This window comes from Oncorhynchus gorbuscha, linkage group LG03 (genome assembly GCF_021184085.1).
Source record: "Oncorhynchus gorbuscha isolate QuinsamMale2020 ecotype Even-year linkage group LG03, OgorEven_v1.0, whole genome shotgun sequence".
In the NCBI taxonomy this organism is placed as follows: Eukaryota; Metazoa; Chordata; class Actinopteri; order Salmoniformes; family Salmonidae; genus Oncorhynchus; species Oncorhynchus gorbuscha.
In genome coordinates, this window is record NC_060175.1 from 64,977,032 (window position 1) to 65,000,038 (window position 23,007).

The 23,007-nt window shown below is 45.2% G+C and overlaps 1 protein-coding gene across 1 annotated transcript in view; it reads left to right on the forward strand.

Annotated features, from left to right (window-relative positions):
* The first annotated feature begins 1,932 nt into the window (after positions 1 to 1,932).
* Positions 1,933 to 23,007, forward strand: part of LOC124021380 (cadherin-like protein 26) — a 42,998-nt gene continuing 21,923 nt past the window's right edge. Inside the window, exons 1-16 of the mRNA XM_046336598.1 lie at positions 1,933 to 2,064; positions 8,644 to 8,715; positions 8,812 to 8,904; positions 9,090 to 9,248; positions 9,336 to 9,483; positions 9,742 to 9,914; positions 10,069 to 10,197; positions 10,351 to 10,536; positions 10,857 to 11,137; positions 12,578 to 12,723; positions 14,857 to 15,084; positions 15,391 to 15,612; positions 15,996 to 16,126; positions 17,683 to 17,775; positions 21,219 to 21,287; positions 22,830 to 22,937. Coding sequence (XP_046192554.1) covers positions 2,035 to 2,064; positions 8,644 to 8,715; positions 8,812 to 8,904; positions 9,090 to 9,248; positions 9,336 to 9,483; positions 9,742 to 9,914; positions 10,069 to 10,197; positions 10,351 to 10,536; positions 10,857 to 11,137; positions 12,578 to 12,723; positions 14,857 to 15,084; positions 15,391 to 15,612; positions 15,996 to 16,126; positions 17,683 to 17,775; positions 21,219 to 21,287; positions 22,830 to 22,937 — 2,268 coding nt within the window. The 5' untranslated portion in view covers positions 1,933 to 2,034. The remainder of the gene's footprint in view (positions 2,065 to 8,643; positions 8,716 to 8,811; positions 8,905 to 9,089; positions 9,249 to 9,335; positions 9,484 to 9,741; positions 9,915 to 10,068; positions 10,198 to 10,350; positions 10,537 to 10,856; positions 11,138 to 12,577; positions 12,724 to 14,856; positions 15,085 to 15,390; positions 15,613 to 15,995; positions 16,127 to 17,682; positions 17,776 to 21,218; positions 21,288 to 22,829; positions 22,938 to 23,007) is intronic.

Sequence of the window (23,007 nt, forward strand, 5' to 3'; positions counted from 1 at the left end):
GTACAAACCTGGTCAAGAACTACAGGAAACATATGATCTCTGTAATTGCAAACAAAGGTTTCTGTACCAAATATTAAGTTCTGCTTTTCTGATGTATCAAATACTTATGTCATGCAATAAAATGCTAATTAATTACTTAAAATCATAGAATGTGATTTTCTAGATTTTTGTTTTAGATTCCGTCTCTCACAGTTGAAGTGTACCTATGATAAAAATTACAGACCTCTACATGCTTTGTAAGTAGGAAAACCTGCGAAATCGGCAGTGTATCAAATACTTGTTCTCCCCACTGTACGTGACATGCCACAAGAGTTCTCTTCACAGTCCCCAAGTCCAGAACAGACCATGGGAGGCACACAACATTACATAGAGACATGACTACATGGAACTCTATTCCACATCAAGTAACTAATGCAAGCAGTAAAATTAGATTTTTTTAAAACAGACACAAACATTGGCACAGACACATGCATACACACAGACAGATACGATAACATACGCACTATACATACACATGGATTTAGTACTGTAGATATGTGGTAGTGGTGGCGTAGGGGCCTGAGGGCACACATTGTGTTGTGAAATCTGTGAATGTATTGTAATGTTTTAAAATTGTATAAACTTCTTTAATTTTGCTGGACCCCAGGAAGAGTAGCTACTGCTTTTGGCAGCAGCTAATTGGGATCCATAATAAATACAAATACATTCAAAACCAAAAAGAGCTATCCAGAGAACCAACCAATTTTCCGTTTGCATTCAACCTTCAGGAGTCTCTTCCTGGAGTTGAGGTTGGGTGGAAAATAGATTTATTAATCACTGGTATGTTTTAAAGCCCAGGGGCACTAGTGGAGCTGATGATGAGAGCGAGATAGTAACTGGTTGTCCCAGACAGGTACTTTTTACACTCTCTTTCAAGGGAAAACAAGAAGGAAAGTTTTCGGGGAATTTAGAAGGGAGGAATGTGTTAAGTACCTCTCTCCAAATGACTCTTTGCCTAAGAGACGTCAAAGTAAACTTTATGAGTAGCATTTGGATGAATCCATTGATTCCCACACTATCAAGACACTAAGAAGCTGAATGGATACCTTATCCGACAAGTGCTCCTGGACAAAAAGGTATATGTCTCTGTCAGAGGTAGTGCCAATGTAGATTCTAACAAGTGTGGTCTTGTCATCTAGCCATCTTACTGTTGTCAGTCAACCATAGCAAAAAAATAAATGAAACATCTCTCTATGCCAAGAGCATCTTCTCACACCCCCAGGACGCAAAGCAGATTACTGGGTTGTGTTCTGAGAAATACTTGCGTTGCAAAGGGTTGGGGCATGAGGAGAGGGATAGGCTGGGATAATATTTGTTTCAATTGTGTTTTCAATGTGCACTGCGCCAACCCTCTGCCATCTGCAATTCTGGTTAAACCTGGACACACAACCTACTACACTTGATTGACCTGAACCTTGAATACAATACAAAATTCCAACAACAGAATTTGTATTGTCTGCAGGCCTATGAAATCCTTTCTGATTTCGACATAACCCTAGAAATCTGGGTAGTGCCGAGGATGAGTCATCTCGCCCTGTAGGACGAGCATCAATAAAATATGAGACCGGCAGAGAGGGAGAGAGGGTCTTACTCTGACCTCGCAAACTACGACCATCACTGAAGCCCTGCAGACCTGAGATGTGTCACATAGCAGCAACAGGTTATTAGTGGCACACCTTTACACGAACACATGAACGCATGCACGCACACACAAACGCACATGCACACACGTATATACTAAACAAAGTATAAACACCTACACTCACACACTCTCACGCATACACAATCTCTCTTTCTCATGCACACAGATACTTGGTGAGGACACATGTCTAGGACAAAGGGGGGGGGGGGAGAATGACTGTGTCAGATGCTCAGTGAGCCTGGAGGGATAGTGGGCCGTCCCTCACATGCTGCCTGTAACAAATGCCTCAAGTACCTCTGCCACATTTGAGTTCTTGACACTTACCCAAAGGATATCAAGAGGAACGGTCCAAAATGGCGAAAGTGTCCTGTCTTCTGCTGACGGTGAGTACAAAACCAGCCTCGGTAAATGGTAAACACACACATTTTTACCTTCTAGTAATTTAGCAGACGCTCTTATCTAAAGAATGTGAGTGCATACTTTTAAAAAAAGTACTTTGTACTGAAATGTAGATCACGGAAGTGTCATGTGGGTGCAGTATATCATAATATTAGTATGACACTGAGTTTTTTCTCTCTGAACACTGAAAGGTTATGAGTCCATCTAGCCTACCTTATAAGCAATCGCACAAAATGGCTGCCAGTGGTTTTAATTATGTTTAGTCAGAGACAGTAGAGAAAGCTAAACAAGCCACTCCCTTTTTCTGATTGGGGCTGAGTCACTATGGTCTTCTTAAGTATTGCCCCCGACCTGCAGAGGCACCTCAATGGCTATATTTTTTATTAAAGTAAAAAAATGAATTAACGTGTGTCTCCCGGGTGGCGCAGCAGTCTAAGGCGTCACTACAGACCCGGGTTCGATCCCAAACTGTGTCACAACTGGCCATGACCAGGAGTCCCACAATTGGCTCAGTGTTGTTAGGGTAGCGTTTGGCTGGGGCTCTTGTGGCAGGTCAGGCGCCTGCAGGCTGACTTCAGTCATCAGATGAACAATGTTTCCTCTGACACATTGATTCTGCTGGCTTCTGGGTTAAGCGGGCAGGTGTTAAGAAGTGTGGTTCGGCAGGTCATGTTTCGGAGGACGCATGACTCGACCTTTGCTTCTCCCGAGCATGTTGGGGAGTTGCAGTTATGAGACAAGAATATAATTGCATATCACGAAATTTGGGAGAAAAAAGTGGTAAAAATAAACTGGCTCATTTATTCAAAAATAATCCAATAATTATTAGCATTCCTTATAATTATTGGATCATTTATCGGGTATCATTGGTCTTCAAGCTTTTCTTCTTTTGTGGTCTCTAACAAATATATTTTTATGTATTATACATGTCAATTGGCTGCAGTGATCCCAACTCAATTGTTATAAACCTCACCTTGCGTTCAACCATAACAGCTTTGGACTTAAATAAATAAATGATTATGTACCCATTGATAACTTAACAATGTTGTACCCCATCTGAACTAAAAATATAAGCTTGTTTTACTCCAATGTTTGCAAACAAAGTAAGTGTAAACAACCAAAACATGGTTAAAACGCTCATTTTTATATCATGGAGTCCTTGCATCCGTAGCTCCGTCTATGAATTTGAGAGTGATTACATGTCTCCAGTCCCATCCCTCAGCTTTTAACCGAAACGGGCGGGAGAACGCTTTGTTATTTTTTTAACTGCTGATTGCCGCTTTAAATCCTCATAACACACACCCCATTGAGTTCTAAAGTCTGACTCTGAATAAATATACTTTATGTTGTTCATTTGTGCTGCATATTTTCAATTTGACCATCCCTTCACCAAGTCTACCAACCCAAGGTGACTATCCCTTAGTGGGTCTTCAAGCTTTTACATATTTTTTTTAAATTTGATGTCTATAAAAAATGTCTATGAAATGTTTGGTGTCCATGACACATATGTATGGAATGCAACTTTGCATGGCATATTTTCTGTGCTGTAAACAAAGTGAAGGTGTCTCGTGCCTTGTTGCTCTCTGTTTGCTGTGGTACACTGCCTGGAATCTAATTGGGTTCTTCGGCTGTCCCCATCGAAGAACCCTTTAAAGAACCCTTTTGGTTTCTACATGGAACCTAAAGGTGTTTTACCTGGAACCAAAAAGGGTTCTAATCTTGAACCAAAAAGAGTTGTATAGAGCACCAAAGTTAAGGTATTATAATACCCATAAAAAAAGGTTCCAATCGCTATATTCATTTTCCCCAAATTAGCATTTAATTTTGGGGGGGTAAATACAGGCAAATATATTGATAAAAGTCACCTTGTCCTAGAGCTAGTTACACGGTTATCAAAACGTCACGCCAGGGTAAGCCTACACGAAAATGTTTCTAAAAACTCCAATGGGAAAAATTAATGGTGGAAAAACAATTGGAACTATTTTCCTGTTTGACTGCTAGGTTATATGGGTATTATGAATCATACTGTGGTACTCTATGGGGACAGCCAGAGAACCCTTTTGGAACCCTTTTATCCAAGAGTGTATAAGATAAAATGTATGTGGTTTCATTACCATTTGGCTGTTATGCCCTCACCCGTCTGTGCGGTCGGCTGTGAATAACCTCACCCACTATATACTTCTTACTGATTGGTTTGGTTCTGCCCACTATAGTGCTGTCCGGTTAGAACATGATGTTGAGGCCATACTGAACACTTGGTCAACACCACATGCTCACACACACACACACACACACACACACACACACACACACACACACACACACACACACACACACACACACACACACACACACACACACACACACACACACACACACACACACACACACACACACACACACACAGCTGTTTCTATTTGAGGATGTTTATATGATTGTGGTAATCCGAATGACTTGGAATCCTATTGCTGTCGTTCTATAAGACAAAAGATATGCACACATGTAAACAGTACTAGTTAAGGTTTATAACTATACAATATACATATACACTGCCGTTCAAAAGTTTGGGTTCACTTAGGAATGTCCTTGTTTTTGAAAGAAAATCACATAATTTTGTCCATTAAAATAACATCAAATTGATCAGAAATACAGTGTAGACATTGTTAATAGCCCGTCTAGTGTTACATTTTACATTTACATTTAAGTCATTTAGCAGACGCTCTTATCCAGAGCGACTTACAAATTGGTGCATTCACCTTATGACATCCAGTGGAACAACCACTTTACAATAGTGCATCTAAATATTTTAAGGGGGGGGTGAGAAGGATTACTTTATCCTATCCTAGGTATTCCTTAAAGAGGTGGGGTTTCAGGTGTCTCCGGAAGGTGGTGATTGACTCCGCTGTCCTGGCGTCGTGAGGGAGTTTGTTCCACCATTGGGGAGCCAGAGCAGCGAACAGTTTTGACTGAGCTGAGCGGGAACTGTACTTCCTCAGTGGTAGGGAGGCGAGCAGGCCAGAGGTGGATGAACGCAGTGCCCTTATTTGGGTGTAGGGCCTGATCAGAGCCTGGAGGTACTGAGGTGCCGTTCCCCTCACAGCTCCGTAGGCAAGCACCATGGTCTTGTAGCGGATGCGAGCTTCAACTGGAAGCCAGTGGAGAGAGCGGAGGAGCGGGGTGACGTGAGAGAACTTGGGAAGGTTGAACACTAGACGGGCTGCGGCGTTCTGGATGAGTTGTAGGGGTTTAATGGCACAGGCAGGGAGCCCAGCCAACAGCGAGTTGCAGTAATCCAGACGGGAGATGACAAGTGCCTGGATTAGGACCTGCGCCGCTTCCTGTGTGAGGCAGGGTCGTACTCTGCAGTGTTCAACCTTCCCAAGTTCTCTCACGTCTCCCCGCTCCTCCGCTCTCTCCACTGGCTTCCAGTTGAAGCTCGCATCCGCTACAAGACCATGGTGCTTGCCTACGGAGCTGTGAGGGGAACGGCACCTCAGTACCTCCAGGCTCTGATCAGGCCCTACACCCAAATAAGGGCACTGTGTTCATCCACCTCTGGCCTGCTCGCCTTCCTACCACTGAGGAAGTACAGTTCCCGCTCAGCCCAGTCAAAACTGTTCGCTGCTCTGGCTCCCCAATGGTGGAACAAACTCCCTCACAACGCCAGGACAGCGGAGTCAATCACCACCTTCCGGAGACACCTGAAACCCCACCTCTTTAAGGAATACCTAGGATAGGATAAAGTAATCCTTCTCACCCCCCCCCCTCCCCCCCTTTAAAAGATTTAGATGCACTATTGTAAAGTGGCTGTTCCACTGGATGTCATAAGGTGAATGCACCAATTTGTAAGTCGCTCTGGATAAGAGCGTCTGCTAAATGACTTAAATGTTAATACTGTATTTGGAAATGGCAGATTTTTTATGGAATATCTACATAGGCGTACAGATGCCCATTATCAGCAACCATCACTCATGTGTTCCAATAACACGTTGTGTTAGCTAATCCAAGTTTGTAATTTAAAAAAAGGCTAATTGATCATTAGAAAACCCAACTGAAAACTGAAAACTGTTGTTCTGATTAAAAAAGCAATACAACTGGCCTTCTTCAGACTAGTTGAGTATCTGGAGCATCTATCAAGTATCCAAGTAAGACCCAAGTGCAGACCATGTTGAAGTAACTATGTTTTTTTTGCAGCAAACAAAGGCAAGGGTACAGGGCGGCAGGCAGGCCCAGGGTCAGGGGCAGGCAGAGTGGTCAGGAGGGCGGGTTCAGGGTCAGGACGGATAAGGGTAAAAAAACAGTGGGGGCGAGAAAAAGATAGGCTGGGAAAAGACAGTAGTTGACAGGACAAAGCACTGGTAAGCTTGACAAACAAGATGAACAGGCAACAGACAAACAAAAAACACAGGTGTCAGTACACAGGGGATAATGGGGAAGATGGGCGACACCTGGAGGTGGTGGACACAAGCACAAAGACCAGTGAAACAGATCAGGGCGTGACAGAACCCCCATCTTCCCCTCTAGGGGCGCTACCTGGCATCCTACCTGGGTGCATACCTGGTTGATCTGGGTTCTGGCAGAAGTCGGCAATGAGGGCTGGGTCCAGGATGTACCTAGCGGGGACCCAGCACCTCTCCTCCTGGCCATAACCCTCCCAGTCAACCAGGTACTGAAAACCCCTGCCCTGTGGTCGAACCCTCAGGCCGGATGGCCACCGGTGACACGGGGAGAAGGGTTGGGCCTGGAAATGGAAGACAAAGGACTGTGAGACACGGGCTTAATACGAGATACATGAAAGGTAGTGTATATACGAAGGTTACGGGGCAACAGAAGATGAACAGCAGATGGACTAATAATTCTAGAGATGGGAAATGGGCCAATAAACAGGGGGGAGAGCTTGCGGGATTCCAACAGGAGGGGCAGATCCCGAGTGAATAACCATACCTTCTGCCCGTAACGATATGAGCCGAGATGTTACCGGCGATCCGCTTGTCATCAATACCTGGAGGTGATCTTGAGGAAGACTGACCAGGCTCTCCTTCAGATAAGACAACAGCGTCGGACAAACATCTGGGCAGAAGGTATGCCGACCTCCTCTTCCTGCTCAGGGAAGAGCGGGGTCTGATACCCCAGGGAACACTCAAACAGTGATATGCCCGTGGCAGAGCAGGAAAGGGTGTTGCAGGCGTATTCCACCGAGACCAGCTGCTGGCTCCAGGTGGTGGGGTTGGCGGAGATCAGGCAGAGCAGGGAGGTTTCCAGGTCCTGATCGGCTCACTCCGACTGGCCGTTGGACTGCTGGTGGAACCCATAGGATAGGCTGGCCGACGACCCAATGAGGGTGCATAACTCCTTCCAGAACTGGTACGAGAACTGAGGACCCCGGTCGGAGACCATGTCCAGAGGCAGTCCATGGATCTGGAAGACGTGCTGCACCATGACCTGGGCCGTCTCCTTGGCAGAGGGTAGTTTGGGGAGAGGAATGAAGTGGGCGGCTTTAGAGAACTGATCCACCACGGTCAGGATGGCGGTGTTGTCATCAGACGGGGTTAGACCCGTGACAAAGTTCAGGGAGATGTGGGAACATGGATGGTGGGGGACAAGCAGAGGTTGGAGGAGACCAGCCAGAGCTCGCTGGGTCCATTCTTGGTCGGATCCTTCTGTTATGCAAGTGAGTGAGGACCCAAAAGCGACTTAACAGAAACTGAGTTTATTTAAGTCCAAACAGAAATAACATAATCCTCAATCCTTTACAGGAAATGTCCAAACGGAAATAACAGAAATCCTCTAGTAGTAGAGGGGAATTGCAGGATAAGCGGCAACCGACTGCAGGTCCCTTCGGGTAGGCGCGGGCCGTAGCTGACAGAGACACCTGCTCACACGCAGCATCTGATGATAGGCAAAACACGACAGGACGGAACAAGAACACAGTAAACAGCAAACAAGGATCCGACAAGGACAGAAGCAGAAACAGAGAGAGAAATAGAGACTTAATCAGAGGGCAAAATAGGGGACAGGTGTGAAAGAGTAAACGAGGTTGTTAGGAGAATGAGGAACAGCTGGGAGCAGGAACGGAACGATAGAGAGAGAGAGAGGGATAGAGAGAGGGAAAGAAACCTAATAAGACCAGCAGGGGGAAACGAATAGAAGAGAAAGCACAGGGACAAGACATGACAATATATGACAATACATGACAAGCAGGGTGGCCTTTTTTTACAATAATAGTTACAGTGCTCAGTTAATCGCGCAATGTGTTTGTATTGCAACTTTCTGACATGTGAGACCAGACAATACACAAAATGGCAATGTCCTCTATCTTACACGGCTCCATACAATCATCCCCTGCTGCATATAATGTACTTCCCACCATCATCATTACTCATCATGCACGCACACACACACGCACGCCACTATACAGTACATCCAAACTCTCCCACTATCGCGATGGCTTCCACAGGTCTGTCACCTGCAATGATTCATACCTTCATCTTTCTGTATTTTTTACTACACACACCTGTGAATATATCCTCTCTAATTGCACGTTTGCACCCTTCTATCATCAGGTCTCCATGACGGTTGCATTAGCACCGGCACATGACACTGGCAACTATACACTGAACAAGCGGGAAAAGAGGGTATGTCATGGGTATTTCCAGAAACTAAAATACATTTGAGTTTAAAAACACAGGTACAATGACCCTCTTCCCCTCACCTTCTCTGACTCCCTAAAGGAGCTGCTGCTGCGTTCCAAAAGAAGGTGGGTCCTATCCACAATTGAGCTAGTGGAGGAGGACCCTGGACCTTTCCCTAAATTCGCCACACAGGTAAAAACATTCATACAGCAACAAACAAGACAAATCTGTCGACACATGCTACCTCAGTAAAGGTAGAAAACCACTGGGCTCATAAATAGTATATAATCATTCAAGAGAAGAACAGTTCCCACAGAATTCCGTGGTGAGCTTTACTGTGAACCCTCTACCGCCCTGAAAACCGGTCATCTTTCCAGATGTTCAACGATAAAGCGGCTCTTTTCAAAAGTCATCAGTTCCGTTTATCTGGGAATGGAGTGACCGAGGAACCGTTGGACGTGTTCTCCATCGACGACGAGAAGGGAGTGGTGTACGTACACAAGCCTATCGACAGGGAGACATACCCCTTCTTTCATGTAAGCATCAAAAGACAAAAGACAGACGGATGGACAGACAGACAAACGGAATACCTTAACATAGCAGTAATATATTATTTCCCACAGATTATGTTTGACATCATTGACAAGGAGACTGGTGAGCTTGTGGACAAGACTCTGACGTTCGACGTGGCGATTACGGACATCAATGACAACGCCCCTTACTTTGAGCACCCTGTCATGAAAGCCAGTGTAAAAGAGAACATGCCAGAGGGTCAGTACACACAAAGGCTGTAAATCATGTGCCTGTATATAAGCCTCGTACAAAGTATTCTTTAGCTAGAGTGTTCGCCCAAGAACCAGGCAGTTGTTGCGTTCGGCTGAGAAATCAAGTGGCAAGTGGCTGCTCTTTCTTGATCATAGAGAACATGTAAAGGGGAACTCATTTCCCCTCTTCTCCTCCTCCTATTCCTGTTTTTCCTTCTCACCTTTCCCCCCTACTCTCCTCCTCCCCCCCCCCTCCCTGTATCAGGGTATCTGCCAGTACCTCTGATAGCCAGGGACATGGATCAGGTGAACACACAGAACTCCAACATCAGTGTAAGGGTGTTGTCTCAGGAGCCAGCTGAGCCCAAGATCAACCTGAAGCAGGTGGAGGGCACCAAGATGAGCCAGCTCACCTTCACCGGCTGCTTTGACTATGACGTAAGGCTCCACTATGACACACACATCATTACATACAGTGTGTGCAAACACACACAATTGACGCACAAACTCTCTCTCTCACACACACACACACAGTCAATAACTTTATGTAAAATGGTGGATCAATATTTCATTTATGTTGTTGTTCACATAGAAAGTAAAGATGTATAAAGTGGTTGTTGAAGCTCGGGATCATGGGATACCAGCCCTGTCCTCAACTGCAGTGGTCAACCTCCACATAATGGACTCCAACACTCACCAGCCAGTGTTCAAAGACAAGACCGTAAGTTCCAAGTTGATTGATTGATTGACTGATTGGTTCAATGATTTGCTGGTTGATTGGTTGTTTGATCAATTGAACAATTGATCGATTGATTGAAAAAGTCTTTATTGATTTTTTAAGCACAAATACTTACTTTACCGCCTTTCTTTGCAGTACAATACTCACATGATGGAGATGGAATCCAATACAGAGATACTCCGAGTGGCTGTGACTGATGCAGACACCCCCAACACCCCCGCATGGCGAGCCGTTTACTCCATTGTGAAGGGGAACGAGGAAGGAAACTATAAGATCGAGACCGACCCCAAGACCAACGAGGGCATACTGACTGTCATCAAGGTGAGTCTGTTTGACCTTATGCCCTTACATGAGTAGGCCAACAATGTCCTGAGACTGAACATTACTTAAGTCAGTCCCTCCAGGATTTCGCTGAGTTTTTTGTGATACGGTAGTTGCATTCCAAAATGCTTGATTTTGCTGCTGCAATACATTTTAAAAAGTCACGAACATGTGCTGACAAGATAACATTTTTGTTACTTAATTGATCCATTTTATATAATAAAAGCTCAGTAATTGGTTAGAATTGCGAGCCCTACTTTTTGTAGTGTTGTGATTGAACAGTTATTGTGATGATTTGACTGTTTTTGCATTTCTCTCAGGGGAAGGATTTTGAGAAGACAACGTTGACCAATGTGCAGATCGCCGTGGAGAATGAGGAGCCTTTGTTTGTGTGTAGCTCCGGCGGGGCCGTGTCCCATGGTAAAACCCCGACTGTGCCCCCCCAGACAGTCAACGTGACTGTGAAGGTGATTGACGTGAACGACCCCCCGGTGTTTGACAATAAAGTGACAAACGTGTATGGAAAGGAAGAGCAGGAGGTGGGAAAGGTGCTGTACAAACCCAAAGTCACCGACGTTGACTCAGATATGGAAAAAATCAGGTGGGTGGCATAACATGTTATGCCTCAGAAACATCATAATAATAATGATTCTTCATTCACCTAGGTTGTGATGTATATACAATATATATACAAAGGTTTGTGGACACCCCATTAAATTAGTGAATTCGGCTATTTCAGCCACACCCGTGGCAGACCGGTGTATACAATTGAGCACACAGCCATGCAATCTCCATAGACAAACACTGGCAGTAGAATGGCCTTACTGAAGAGCACAGTGACTTTCAACGAGGCACCGTCATAGGATGCCACCTTCCCTACAAGTCAGTTCATCAAATGTCTTCCCTGTTAGAGCTGCTCCGGCACTGTAAGTGCTGTTATTGTGAAGTGGAATCGTCAATGAGCAACAACAGCTCAGCCACAAAGTGGTAGGCCACAAAAGCTCACAGAACGGGACCACCGAGTGCTGAAGCGTGTAGCGCATACAAATCATCTGTTCTTGGCTGCGGCACTCACTACCGAGTTCCAAACTGCCTCTGGAAGCAATGTCAGCACAAGAACAGTTGGTCGGGAGCTTCATGAAAGTGGTTTCCATGGCCGAGCTGCCGCACATAAGCCTAAGATCACAATGCCAAGCATCGGCTGGAGTGGTGTAAAGCTCACCTCCATTGGACTCTGGAGCAATGGAAACGCTCTCTCTTCACAATCTGGCAGTCCAACGGACTAATCTGGGTATGGCGGATTCCAGGAGAATGCTACCTGCCCCAATGCGTAGTGCAAACTGTAACGTTTGGTGGAGGATAATAATGGCCTGGGACTGTTTTTCTTGGGACTGTTTTTTTTAAGGGAAATCTTAACGCTACAGCAAACAATAACATTCTAGACGATTCTGTGCTTCCAACTTTGAGGCAACAGTTTGGGGAAGGCCCTTTCTGTTTCAGCATGACAACACCCCCATGCACAAAGTGAGGTCCATACAGAAATGGTTTGTTGAGATCGGTGTGGAAGAACTTGACTTGTATGCACAGAGCCCTGACCTCAACCCCTTTTGGGAGTAAATAAAACCGTGACTGCGAGCCAGGCCTAAACACCCAACATAAGTGCCGACCTCACTAATGAGCTCACTAATAATGCTCTTGTGGCTGAATGGAAGCAAGTGTCCGCAGCAGTGTTCCAACATTTAGTGGAAAGCCTTGCCAGAAGAGTGGAGACTGTTATAGCAGCAAAGGGGAACCAAATCCATATTTATGCCCATGATTTTGGAATGAGATGTTTAAAGAGCAGGAGTCCACATACTTTTGGTCATGTAGTGTATATTGAAATTGTGTGTTCACATTAAGCATCTGCACATTATTTGAAGCCTTTGTGTAAGTTGGTTTCACCATTATTACTTATGGCAGTAAGGAAAAGCCATGTGTTGACCTGTCTGCCTGTCTGCCTGCCTGTCTGTCTGTCCGTCTGTCCTCTCCATGTCCTGACCAGGTATGAGTTATTTGAGGACCCAGCAGGCTGGTTCACCATAGATCCCAAGACAGGAGAGGTTACTACAGTGAAGAAGATGGACCGGGAGTCACCTTACGTCGACAAAGACAACATCTACACTATTCTAATCCAAGCCATAGACAACGGTTAGTGTGTAGTGTGTATGTGTGCATGTGTTTGTGTGTGTGGTGTGTGCTTGCATGCGGTTGGAGTCATTAAAACTTGTTTTTCCAACAATTGTTTACAGATCAGATTATTTCACTTATAAATCACTGTATCACAATTCTAGTGGGTCAGAAGTTTACATACATTAAGTTGACTGTGCCTTTAAACAGCTTGGAAGATTCCAGAAATTGATGTCATGGCATTAGAAGCTTCTGATAGGCTAATTGACATTATTTCAGTCAATTGGAGGTGTACTTGTGGATGTATTTCAAGGTCTACCTTCAAACTCAGTGCCTCTTTGCTTGACATCATGGGAAATTCAAAATAAATCAGCCAAGACCTCAGATTGTAGACCTCTACAACTCTGGTTAATCCTTGGAAGCAATTTCAAATGCCTGAAGGTACCACGTTCATCTGTACAAACAATAGTACGTAAGTGTAAAAAACATTTGACCACGCAGCCGTCATACCGCTCAGGAAGAAGACGCGTTCTGTCACCTAGAGATGAATGTACATTGGTGCAAAAAGTGCAAAATCAATCCCAGAACAACAGCAAAGGTCCATGTGAATATGCTGGAGGAAACAGGTATAAAAGTATCTATATCCACAGTAAAATTAATCCTATTTTGACATAATGTCATGTATTGTCAAATATTGTCATGTCTTGTCCCTGTGCTTTCTCTTCTATTCGTTTCCCCCTGCTGGTCTTATTAGGTTTCTTTCCCTCTCTCTATCCCCCTCTCTCTATCGTTCCGTTCCTGCTCCCAGCTGTTCCTCATTCTCCTAACGACCTTGTTTACTCTCTCACACCTGTCCCCTATTTTGCCCTCTGATTAGGTCTCTATTTCTCTCTCGGTTTCTGCCTCTGTCCTTGTCGGATTCTTGTTTGCTGTATGCTGTGTCCTTGTTCCGTCCTGTCGTGTTTTGCCTTATCTTCAGATGCTGCGTGTGAGCAGGTGTCTCTGTCCGCTACGTCCCGCGCCTACCCGAAGGGACCTGCAGTCTGTTGCCGCTTATCCTGCAATCCCCCTCAACAACTAGAGGATTTATGTTTTCCCCGTTTGGACATTTCCTGTAAAGGATTGAGGATTATGTTATCTCTGTTTGGACTTTAATAAACTCAGTTTCTGTTAAGTCGCTTTTGGGTCCTCACTCACCTGCATAACACATAACCTGAAAGGCCGCTCAGCAAGGAAGAAGCCACTGCTCCAAAACCGCCATAAAGAAGCCAGACTACGGTTTGCAACTGCACATATGGACAAAGAAAGTACTTTTTGGAGAAATTTCCTCTGGTCTGATGAAACAGAAATAGAACTGTTTGGCCATAATGACCATCGTTATGAATGGAGGAAAAAGAGGGAGGCTTGCAAGCCGAAGCACGGGGGTGGCAGCATCATGTTGTGGGGGTAATTTCTGCAGGAGGGACTAGCGCACTTCACAAAATAGATGTCATCATGACGCAGGAAAATTACGTGGATATATTGAAGCAACATCTCAAGACATCAGTCAGGAAGTGAAAGCTTGGTCGCAAATGGGTCTGCCAAATGGACAATGACCCCAAGCATACTTCCAAAGTTGTGGCAAAATTTCTTAAGGACAACAAAGTCGAGGTATTGGAGTGGCCATCACAAAGCCCTGACCTCAATCCCATAGAAAATTTGTGGGCAGAACTGAAGAAGCGTGTGCAAGCAAGGAGGCCTACAAACCTGACTCAGTTACACCAGCTCTGTCAGGGGGAATGGGCCAAAATTCACACAATTTGTTGTGGGATGCTCGTGGAAGGCTACCTGAAATGTTTGATCCAAGTTAAACAATTTAAAGGCAATGCTACCAAATACTAATTGAGTGTATGTAAACTTCTGACCCACTGGGAATATGATGAAAGAAATAAAAGCTGAAATAAATCATTCTCTGTACTACTAATCTAACATTTCACATTCTTAAAATAAAGTGGTGATCCTAACTGACCTTAAACAGGGAATTTTTACCGAGATTAAATGTCAGGAATTGTGAAAAAATCTGTTTAAATATAGTTTGCTAAACATCCCGCTTCAACTGTGCATATGTGTTTTGAGCATAATAGAGTATTCAACGTCTCTGTCTTCGTTTCTCAGGGGAGCCCCCTGCCACGGCTACAGGCACCATTCTGGTCCACCTGGGGGATATCAATGATAACACACCCTATGTGGTGGAGAAGAAGCTGGTGATGTGTGGTAACAAGGTGATTGTGCCGGTATCAGACAAGGACAACCATCCCTTTGGATGCCCCTGTTTCCTCTCCCTGGGAGCGGACGACGGAGACAAAGCACTGAAGAGCCGCTGGAAACTGGACCCTGCCACTGGTTAGCAGAATCACACACATCCATATACACACACACACCAAAGCTCTGCATTTATCCTGATATACATTGATCGGCTATTTCCGTACAGAGCTGAAGGGTTGTATAGCTGTCATAGACCTCTTACAAAGTCCATAAATACACATGGACATTTCAGCCAATCTCAACACAACCTGTTCACCTGGAAAAATACAGAAAAATACTGAGATGTCAGGTCCTTCAACGCTGCACAGCATTGAGTATAAATAACCCCCTATCTTCTTTTCCTCTCCTTCCACCTCTCTCTCTTTCTTTCTCCCTGGTGGTCAGGTGTGGAGGCGGGTCTGGTCAGTCTCAAGAGTCTGCCGTACGGTAACTACACAGTACCTCTGGTGATCCAGGACCAGCAAGGGATGGTTGTAAATGACACTGTCGAGGTTATGGTGTGTGACTGTGGGGGAGGGGACAAGTGTAGGGCCTCTCTACCCCTGACCTCCAGCCTGGGCTTGGCCGCTATAGGACTACTGCTGGCTGGACTGCTTCTCCTCTTACGTGAGTTCGAAGGGAATAGGTATGGAGTACTGTAGATAGAGATAAGGGATAGTTAAGAGAGTAGGCGGACAATCAGTAAAGTCAGTTACTCAGACAGTCTTAGAACTAACCGTAGTGCTTTTATAGCCTGAAATCTGGAGTGGAGAAAGATTTGAAAGATACCAATTCAGTCTAATCCAAATCACATCTATCGAATTTAGATCAAACTTGTGATGCAATATTGCTAGAACATGTTGATCAGGTAGCAGTAATATAGCAGTGACATGCTATGAAGTGTTATGCAACCATGACTTTATACACCCTTGAGTTGTTCGTACTGTAAAATGCTATGTTATACGTACGACTGTTAGTAGTGACACTGTGGTTGTGTGTCCCTCTTCCAGTGCTGCTGCTTTTCCTCCTGCTGTGTGAGTGTGGCGGTAAGACGTTCACACACCTCCCCCTCAATCTGCAAGAGGACGGAAACCAGACTCTTATCAACTACAACGAGGAGGGAGGGGGCTCCGCATGCAAGGTGTGTGGGGGTGTGGGCATGTGGGTTACGCGTGCAAGTGTGTGCTCTTGTGTGTGTGTGCAGTAATAATATAGGTTTATTAGCTATTTATTTGTGCACAATGTGCAATGTTTGGGGTGTTCAGCACACAGACAGGAGTGTCCAATACAATCCCTTACCGGGCAGTGATGTGCTTACATCATTGTGGTCATTGAGTCTGCATGTGGCAGGTCTGGGTATGACAGGTCTTTACTGGTACGTACTCATGGCAAGACAGGTGTTCTCCCTCTGTATGTAATCTGACATGTTTCATGTTGTAATAACTTTTAATGTTCTCTTCTCTCCTCACCCCTTTTCTCCTTCTCGTTCCTCTACTGCTTTCCTAAACTCCTCTTCTTTTCCAATCATCTCTGCTAACCTCTCCTGCCTCCACTCCTCTCTCCTGCCACCACTCCTCCTCTCTCCTGCCTCCACTCATCCTCTCTCCGGCCTCCACTCCTCCTCTCTCCTGCCTCCACTCCTCCTCTCTCCTGCCTCCACTCCTTCTCTCTCCTGCCTCCACTCTTCCTCTCTCCGGCCTCCACTCCTCCTCTCTCCTGCCTCCACTCCTCCTCTCTCCTGCCTCCACTATCCTGCCTCCACTCCTCCTCTCTCCTGCCTCCACTCCTCCTCTCTCCTGCCTCCACTCCTCCTCTCTCCTGCCTCCACTCCTCCTCTCTCCTGCCTCCACTCCTCCTCTCTCCGGCCTCCACTCCTCCTCTCTCCTGCCTCCACTCCTCCTCTCTCCTGCCTCCACTCCTCCTCTCTCCGGCCTCCACTCCTCCTCTCTCCTGCCACCGCTCCTCCTCTCTCCTGCCTCCACTCCTCCTCTCCTCCTGCCTCCACTCCTCCTCTCTCCTGCCTCCACTCCTCCTCTCTCCTGCCTCCACTCCTCCTCTCTCCTGCCTCCACTCCTCTCTCCGGCCTCCACTCCTCCTCTCTCCGGCCTCCACTCCTCCTCTCTCCTGCCTCCACTCTTCCTCTCTCCGGCCTCCACTCCTCCTCTCTCCTGCCACCACTCCTCCTCTCTCCGGCCTCCACTCCTCCTCTCTCCGGCCTCCACTCCTCCTCTCTCTTGCCTCCACTCCTCCTCTCTCCTGCCTCCACTCCTCCTCTCTCCTGCCTCCACTCCTCCTCTCTCCTGCCTCCACTCCTCCTCTCTCCTGCCTCCACTCCTCCTCTCTCCTGCCTCCACTCCTCCTCTCTCCTGCCTCCACTCCTCCTCTCTCCTGCCTCCACTCCTCCTCTCTCCTGCCTCCCTCCTCCTCTCTCCTGCCTCCACTCCTCCTCTCTCCTGCCTCCATTCCTCCTCTCTCCTGCCTCCACTCCTCCTCTCTCCGGCCTCAACTCCTCCTCTCTCTGGCCTCCACTCCTCCTCTCTCCTGCCTCCACTCCTCCTCTCTCCTGCCTCCACTCCTCTCTCCTGCCTCCACTCCTCCTCTCTCCTGCCACCACTCCTCTCTCCTGCGACCACTCCTCCTCTCCTCATCTCTCATTTTCCCTCCTCCTCTCTCTCGTCCTCTGTCCCTCTCTCTTAGGGTGAGCCCATGTTGATCTTGGCTCGCACCACTTCCAACCATGTAGCCGTGGACGTGGTAGATGGAATGAAGCAGGCCACCATAGGCATAAAGGTAAACTGGCCACTATCCTTACTTTCCTCTCTTCTTCTTCTTAATTTTGTCTTTAACATCTCTTTCTGCTTCACAAGGGTTTGAGGTTTTTCAATGCTGTGTGTGTGTGTGTGTGTGTGTGTGTGTGTGTGTGTGTGTGTGTGTGTGTGTGTGTGTGTGTGTGTGTGTGTGTGTGTGTGTGTGTGTGTGTGTGTGTGTGTGTGTGTGTGTGTGTGTGTGTGTGTGTGTGTGTGTGTGTGTGTGTGTGTGTGTGTGTGTGTATATATGTGCATGTCAGTTAAAGAAAAGGGACTTTACTCAACCCAAGCGTCTGTGCCTTATTGTGCATTATGCCTGATGTTTTAGTCATTTGACCGATTCGTTGTATGGCTTTGTGAGCTGTGTTTAGGTGGAGTTAATAGAGTTAATAGAAGTCATTAATACAATGACAGTTACAGGTGACTCTGTGTAGGGTGTGTGTTTCCCTCTAATATGTACTATATAAGTATGGAAAGCACAAACGAAAGCATGTTCTGTCACCACAAGCATCATTTATTTTCTGTTGTACCAATGAGAGACAGTAAAATAGCACACATACATGATTTGGGTGTGACTCTCGACTTGTGACTCATGAGCACATGTCCATTCTCCAAACCACACTCTCCATGAGCACATGTCCATTCTCATGAGCACATGTCCATTCTCCAAACCACACTTCCATGTCTAGTTTGACTGAGCAGGGAACATGAACCAGTCTGCTAAAATAATGTGTTGGTGGCCCCGGCAAAGGTGGCAGTTACACCTGTAGGCCTAGTTGATCGGCTTGGATGACTTGTCTTTTGTATTAAGTATAGAATACAGTACAGACAGCGGCCTCCCGAGTAGCACAGCAGTCTAAGGCACTGCATCATGACCTGGAAACCCATGAGGCGGTGCACAATTGGCCCAGCGACTTCCAGGTTAGGGGAGGGTTTGGCCGGCCGGGATTTCCTTGTCCCGTCGTGTTCTAGCGACTCCTTGTGGCGGGCCGGGAGCCTGCAAGCTGACCACGGTTGCCGGTTGGATGGTGTTGCGACTGACACATTGGTGCATCTGGCTTCCGGGTTAAGCGAGCATTGTGTCAAGAAGCAGTGCGGCTTGGCAGGATCGTCTTTCAGGGGACGCATGGCTCTCAACCTTCGCCACTCCCAAGTCCGTATGGGAGTTTCAGGGGTAAAGTACAAAACAAAGGCATATCATAGTAGTACTAGTAGTACTACTACTACTAGTACTAGAGATGTATGGAGTGTACGGAATAAAATAGAGTGAAGTAATGTGAACTAAGATATTTAAAATAGTGGATTGTGTAGGGCACAGTGTGCACTAGAGGGCATAGTAAACATTAGTGAGATTTAGAAGATTTATGAGGTGCGCTAAATTATATAGTGAATAATCTTTTATGATGGTTTCCTAAACAGGATGGACTTGTTGGTACAAGCATGCCATCAGCTTGTCAAAGGAGAATGAGTTAGAGCCAAGTCTCCAAACTGTAAGATAGCCCTACTGTTGGACAGAGCTAGTTACTATCTACCTTTACCGCTCTATCTGCTACGCTACACCTCTTCATATAATCATGTTATTAACTCTTTCAACAGCAACAACAAGACTAGTTACTATATACAGATGTAGTAGCTAGCTTAATCTGAGCCAGTTTGCTTCTGCAGGGAAATAATGCTGCACCAACAGGAAATGTGAATTATTATGTGGATTATAATTCATGGACATTTTTGTAGGCGTTGATACATTTTCAGGTAGCACTTTATTAAAACGTCACATAATTCTAATGCATTAGTAAATGGTTTATTCATAATTTATTAATCATTACTCGCACATTTGTAAATGTTAGTAACCTAGTTATTCACACATTTGTAAACAACGTTTAACGTATTTAATAATGATTCGTAAGATCATTTATAAGATATTTAATATAGATCCTTATAAACCATTAAATAATCATTACTTGTCTTTTTGCATGGCCTTGTCTAAGGTGTGGGCTATTTTTACTTGAGAAATACTTTAGAAAAGTTTTGTGTGACCAGTGTAATTTGGACATGCCATTGGTAGATATTCTATCTGTTAAACCTATACCGGGACGGTTGAGCTAACGCGCACTAATGTGATTAGCGTGACATTGTAAGTAACAGCAAACTTTCCAGGACATAGACATGTCTTATTTCGGCAGAAAGGATACATTCTTGTTAATCTAACTGCACTGTCCAATTTACAATAGCTATTACAGAGCATTTACAGTCTGTCTACGAGAGATTAAGAGCGGTCCATAGACTGCTTACGAGGTAAGGAAAGGACTACGGGAATATTTATTTTTGCTGAGCTATCCTATTACGTTTAAATAGTTACTACCTGCCCAGTAAAGGTCCAGCCAAGCAAAGCCTTGTGTGAAAAATTGTCTGCTGTTTAAAGAGTGAAGCAATGAAAGCACATATCAGTAGCAAGGAAAGAATACAAACCCACTAGACAAAAACTGGCTGGTCCTGCCAGCTGTTGTGTGTAGAATACCTTTCCCTGTTTAATGATTAGTTTGCATTTGAAAGGTTGCAAAAACATTAGCAAAAAAAACATTCCCATTACTCTTCCTCAAATCCTTGCAACATTTGTTTCACCAATGTCACTCAAAACATTTATAAAGTATTTATAAAGTATAAATAGCCCACGCAAAAATACTTAACTAATGATTAGTAAATGGTTTATAAGGACCTATATTAAACATCTCATGACTGGAGTAATGATTCATAAATTAAATTAAATTAACTATTTACTATTCCATTATAAATGCTTTGTAATTGGAGGTATTATAAAGTGCCATCAGTTTTCGTAAGGGAAAATTAAGTCTGAAATGTAAAAGTGGAAATGACAAACTTCAGAAGCCTTTTTAAACCTCAAATGCACTAAAAGTTTTACATTTCTTGCATTTATACTGCAAAGGGGTGATCAAATTAAGATCCTACATCTGTACTCCATCTTCCACCATTTCACGACAACACAGTGATCACGGTCTAAATCCCTGTCGTTTAAAGGAAATGCCTGAAACTAGATTCTTGTTGTTGGAGAGCTACTTTCCTGTAGGTTTTCAATCCAACCGTAATCTAGCACACCTGATTCTAATTAGCTGGTTGATAAACTGAACCAGGTTAGTTAAATTTGGGGTTGGAGCAGAAATATACAGGAGCGTAGCTCTCCAGGAACAGGGTTGGAGACCCTTGCTCTACATACTGGTCTTGACGAGATGAAAAAAAATGTTGGGGGACGTTCTCTTCTGCACTGTTCAACCAATCCAGTAATGTTAAGAGTGTCACCTTGGTTCAAAAGCTCTCTTTCGATATCCTCTGAAAACCGAAACATCCGGTTTTTGGGTACTCGGCAGAGGCCATTTATGCTGTGCTTGACTCTCTTCTCTGATCGGACAGCTTGCTCAGGAGACCAATGAGATGACCCAAGAGACCAATGAGACATACGGAACCACAGGGAGGACCGTGGTAAGTGACAGCCTTGCTGACAAACCTGATTTTTCAAGTGTTGAAGTTCCAGCCTAAATTCAGCGAAACGGAAACAAGTATATGTTTTAAAACATGTTGTGTTTGAAAATATCTTTGAACTACTTTTCCCTGGAGAGCTACTGTCCTGTTGGTTTTCACTCCAACCCAAAACAAGTGCACATGATGATAACAATAAGCTCGTTAAATCAGCTGAATCAGGTCAGTTACAACTGGGGTTGGAGTGAAAACCTACAGGAGGGTAGTTCTCCAGGAGCAGGGTTGAAGAGCCGTGCTCTAGCTCATTCTGAAGTTTGGGGAACTTTGTAAATTGCCAATGTTTTATCTACTACAGCTTGGATCAGTTGTACTATCCCCGACGGTTTGATTGCACTGAATAGCATTGTCTTTGACCCGTGTCATCTATTTATGAGAGATGTATCAAAGAGCATTGCATGTTCCTTCTACCGGTCTCAGTGGTATACGTCTCATAGTTCTATGTTGAGTGGTACTACATCACAGTGTGCAAAACACAATTGAACTCTTTATGGTCCTCAATTATAGTGTCATTTAGCACTTTGTGCATTTACACTATCACCCTGTCATTATCTAACATGCACATCATGGCATTACTTAGCTCAACAAAATAGTGGTGACAACAGTGGTACACAAATCTGATGGAGGATACGCCTAGCTGATGGAGTAGGGCATCAGTGTACACTACATGACCAAAGGTATGTGGACGCCTGCTTGTCGAACATCTAATTTCAAGATCATGGGCATTAGTATGGAGTTGGTCCCACCCATCTGCTACTATAACAGCCTCAACTCTTCTGGGAAGGCTTTCCACTAGATGTTGGAACATTGCTGCGGGGACTTGCTTCCATTCAGCCTCGAGAGCATTAGTGACGTCAGGCTTTGGGCGATTAGGCCTGGCTCGCAGTCGGCGTTCCAATTCATCCCAACGGTGTTTGACGGGGTTGAGGTCAGGGCTCTGTGCTGGCCGGTCATGGACCTCGCTTTGTGCAAGGGGGGATTGTCATTCTGAAACAGGAAAGGGTCTTCCCCAAACTGTTGCCACAACGTTGGAAGTACTACAGCATCGTCTAGAATGTTATTCATTGTATACTGTAGCGTTACTGGAACTAAGGGGCTCCAGACCATTATTCTTCCAACACAGTTTACAGTTGGCACAATGCATTCGGGCAGGTAGCGTTATCCTGGCATCAACCAAACCCAGATTTGTCCGTCATTCTGCCAGATGGTGAAGTGTGATTCATCACTCCAGAGAACGCGAGGTGGCATCGTATGACGTCGCCATGTTGAAAGTCACTGACCTCTTCAGTATGGCCATTCTACTGCCAATGTTTATCTACGGAGATTGCATGGCTGTGTGCTTGATTTTATACACCTGTCAGCAACGGGTGTGGCTATAATAGGCTAATCCAAATACTTGTGTGTGTATAGAGTGTACATTATAAAGTATTTCATGTATAATGGCAGTTGTGCCCATTGTCTCAGTACTCATCCTCCATCTCTCCCCAGGTCACCAAGCTATCCTCCTCAGGAGAGGGAGGGATCTCAGGATGGGGAACATTCCAGAGAATGAGCGAAGCCAACAGAACTCTGAGAAGCCAGGATGGGCAAGGCAAGGTAAGTGACATCTGCTCCAGGCAGCCACAAGGGAGCAACATAACCCTCCTTTTTCTACCTTAGCGCTGCA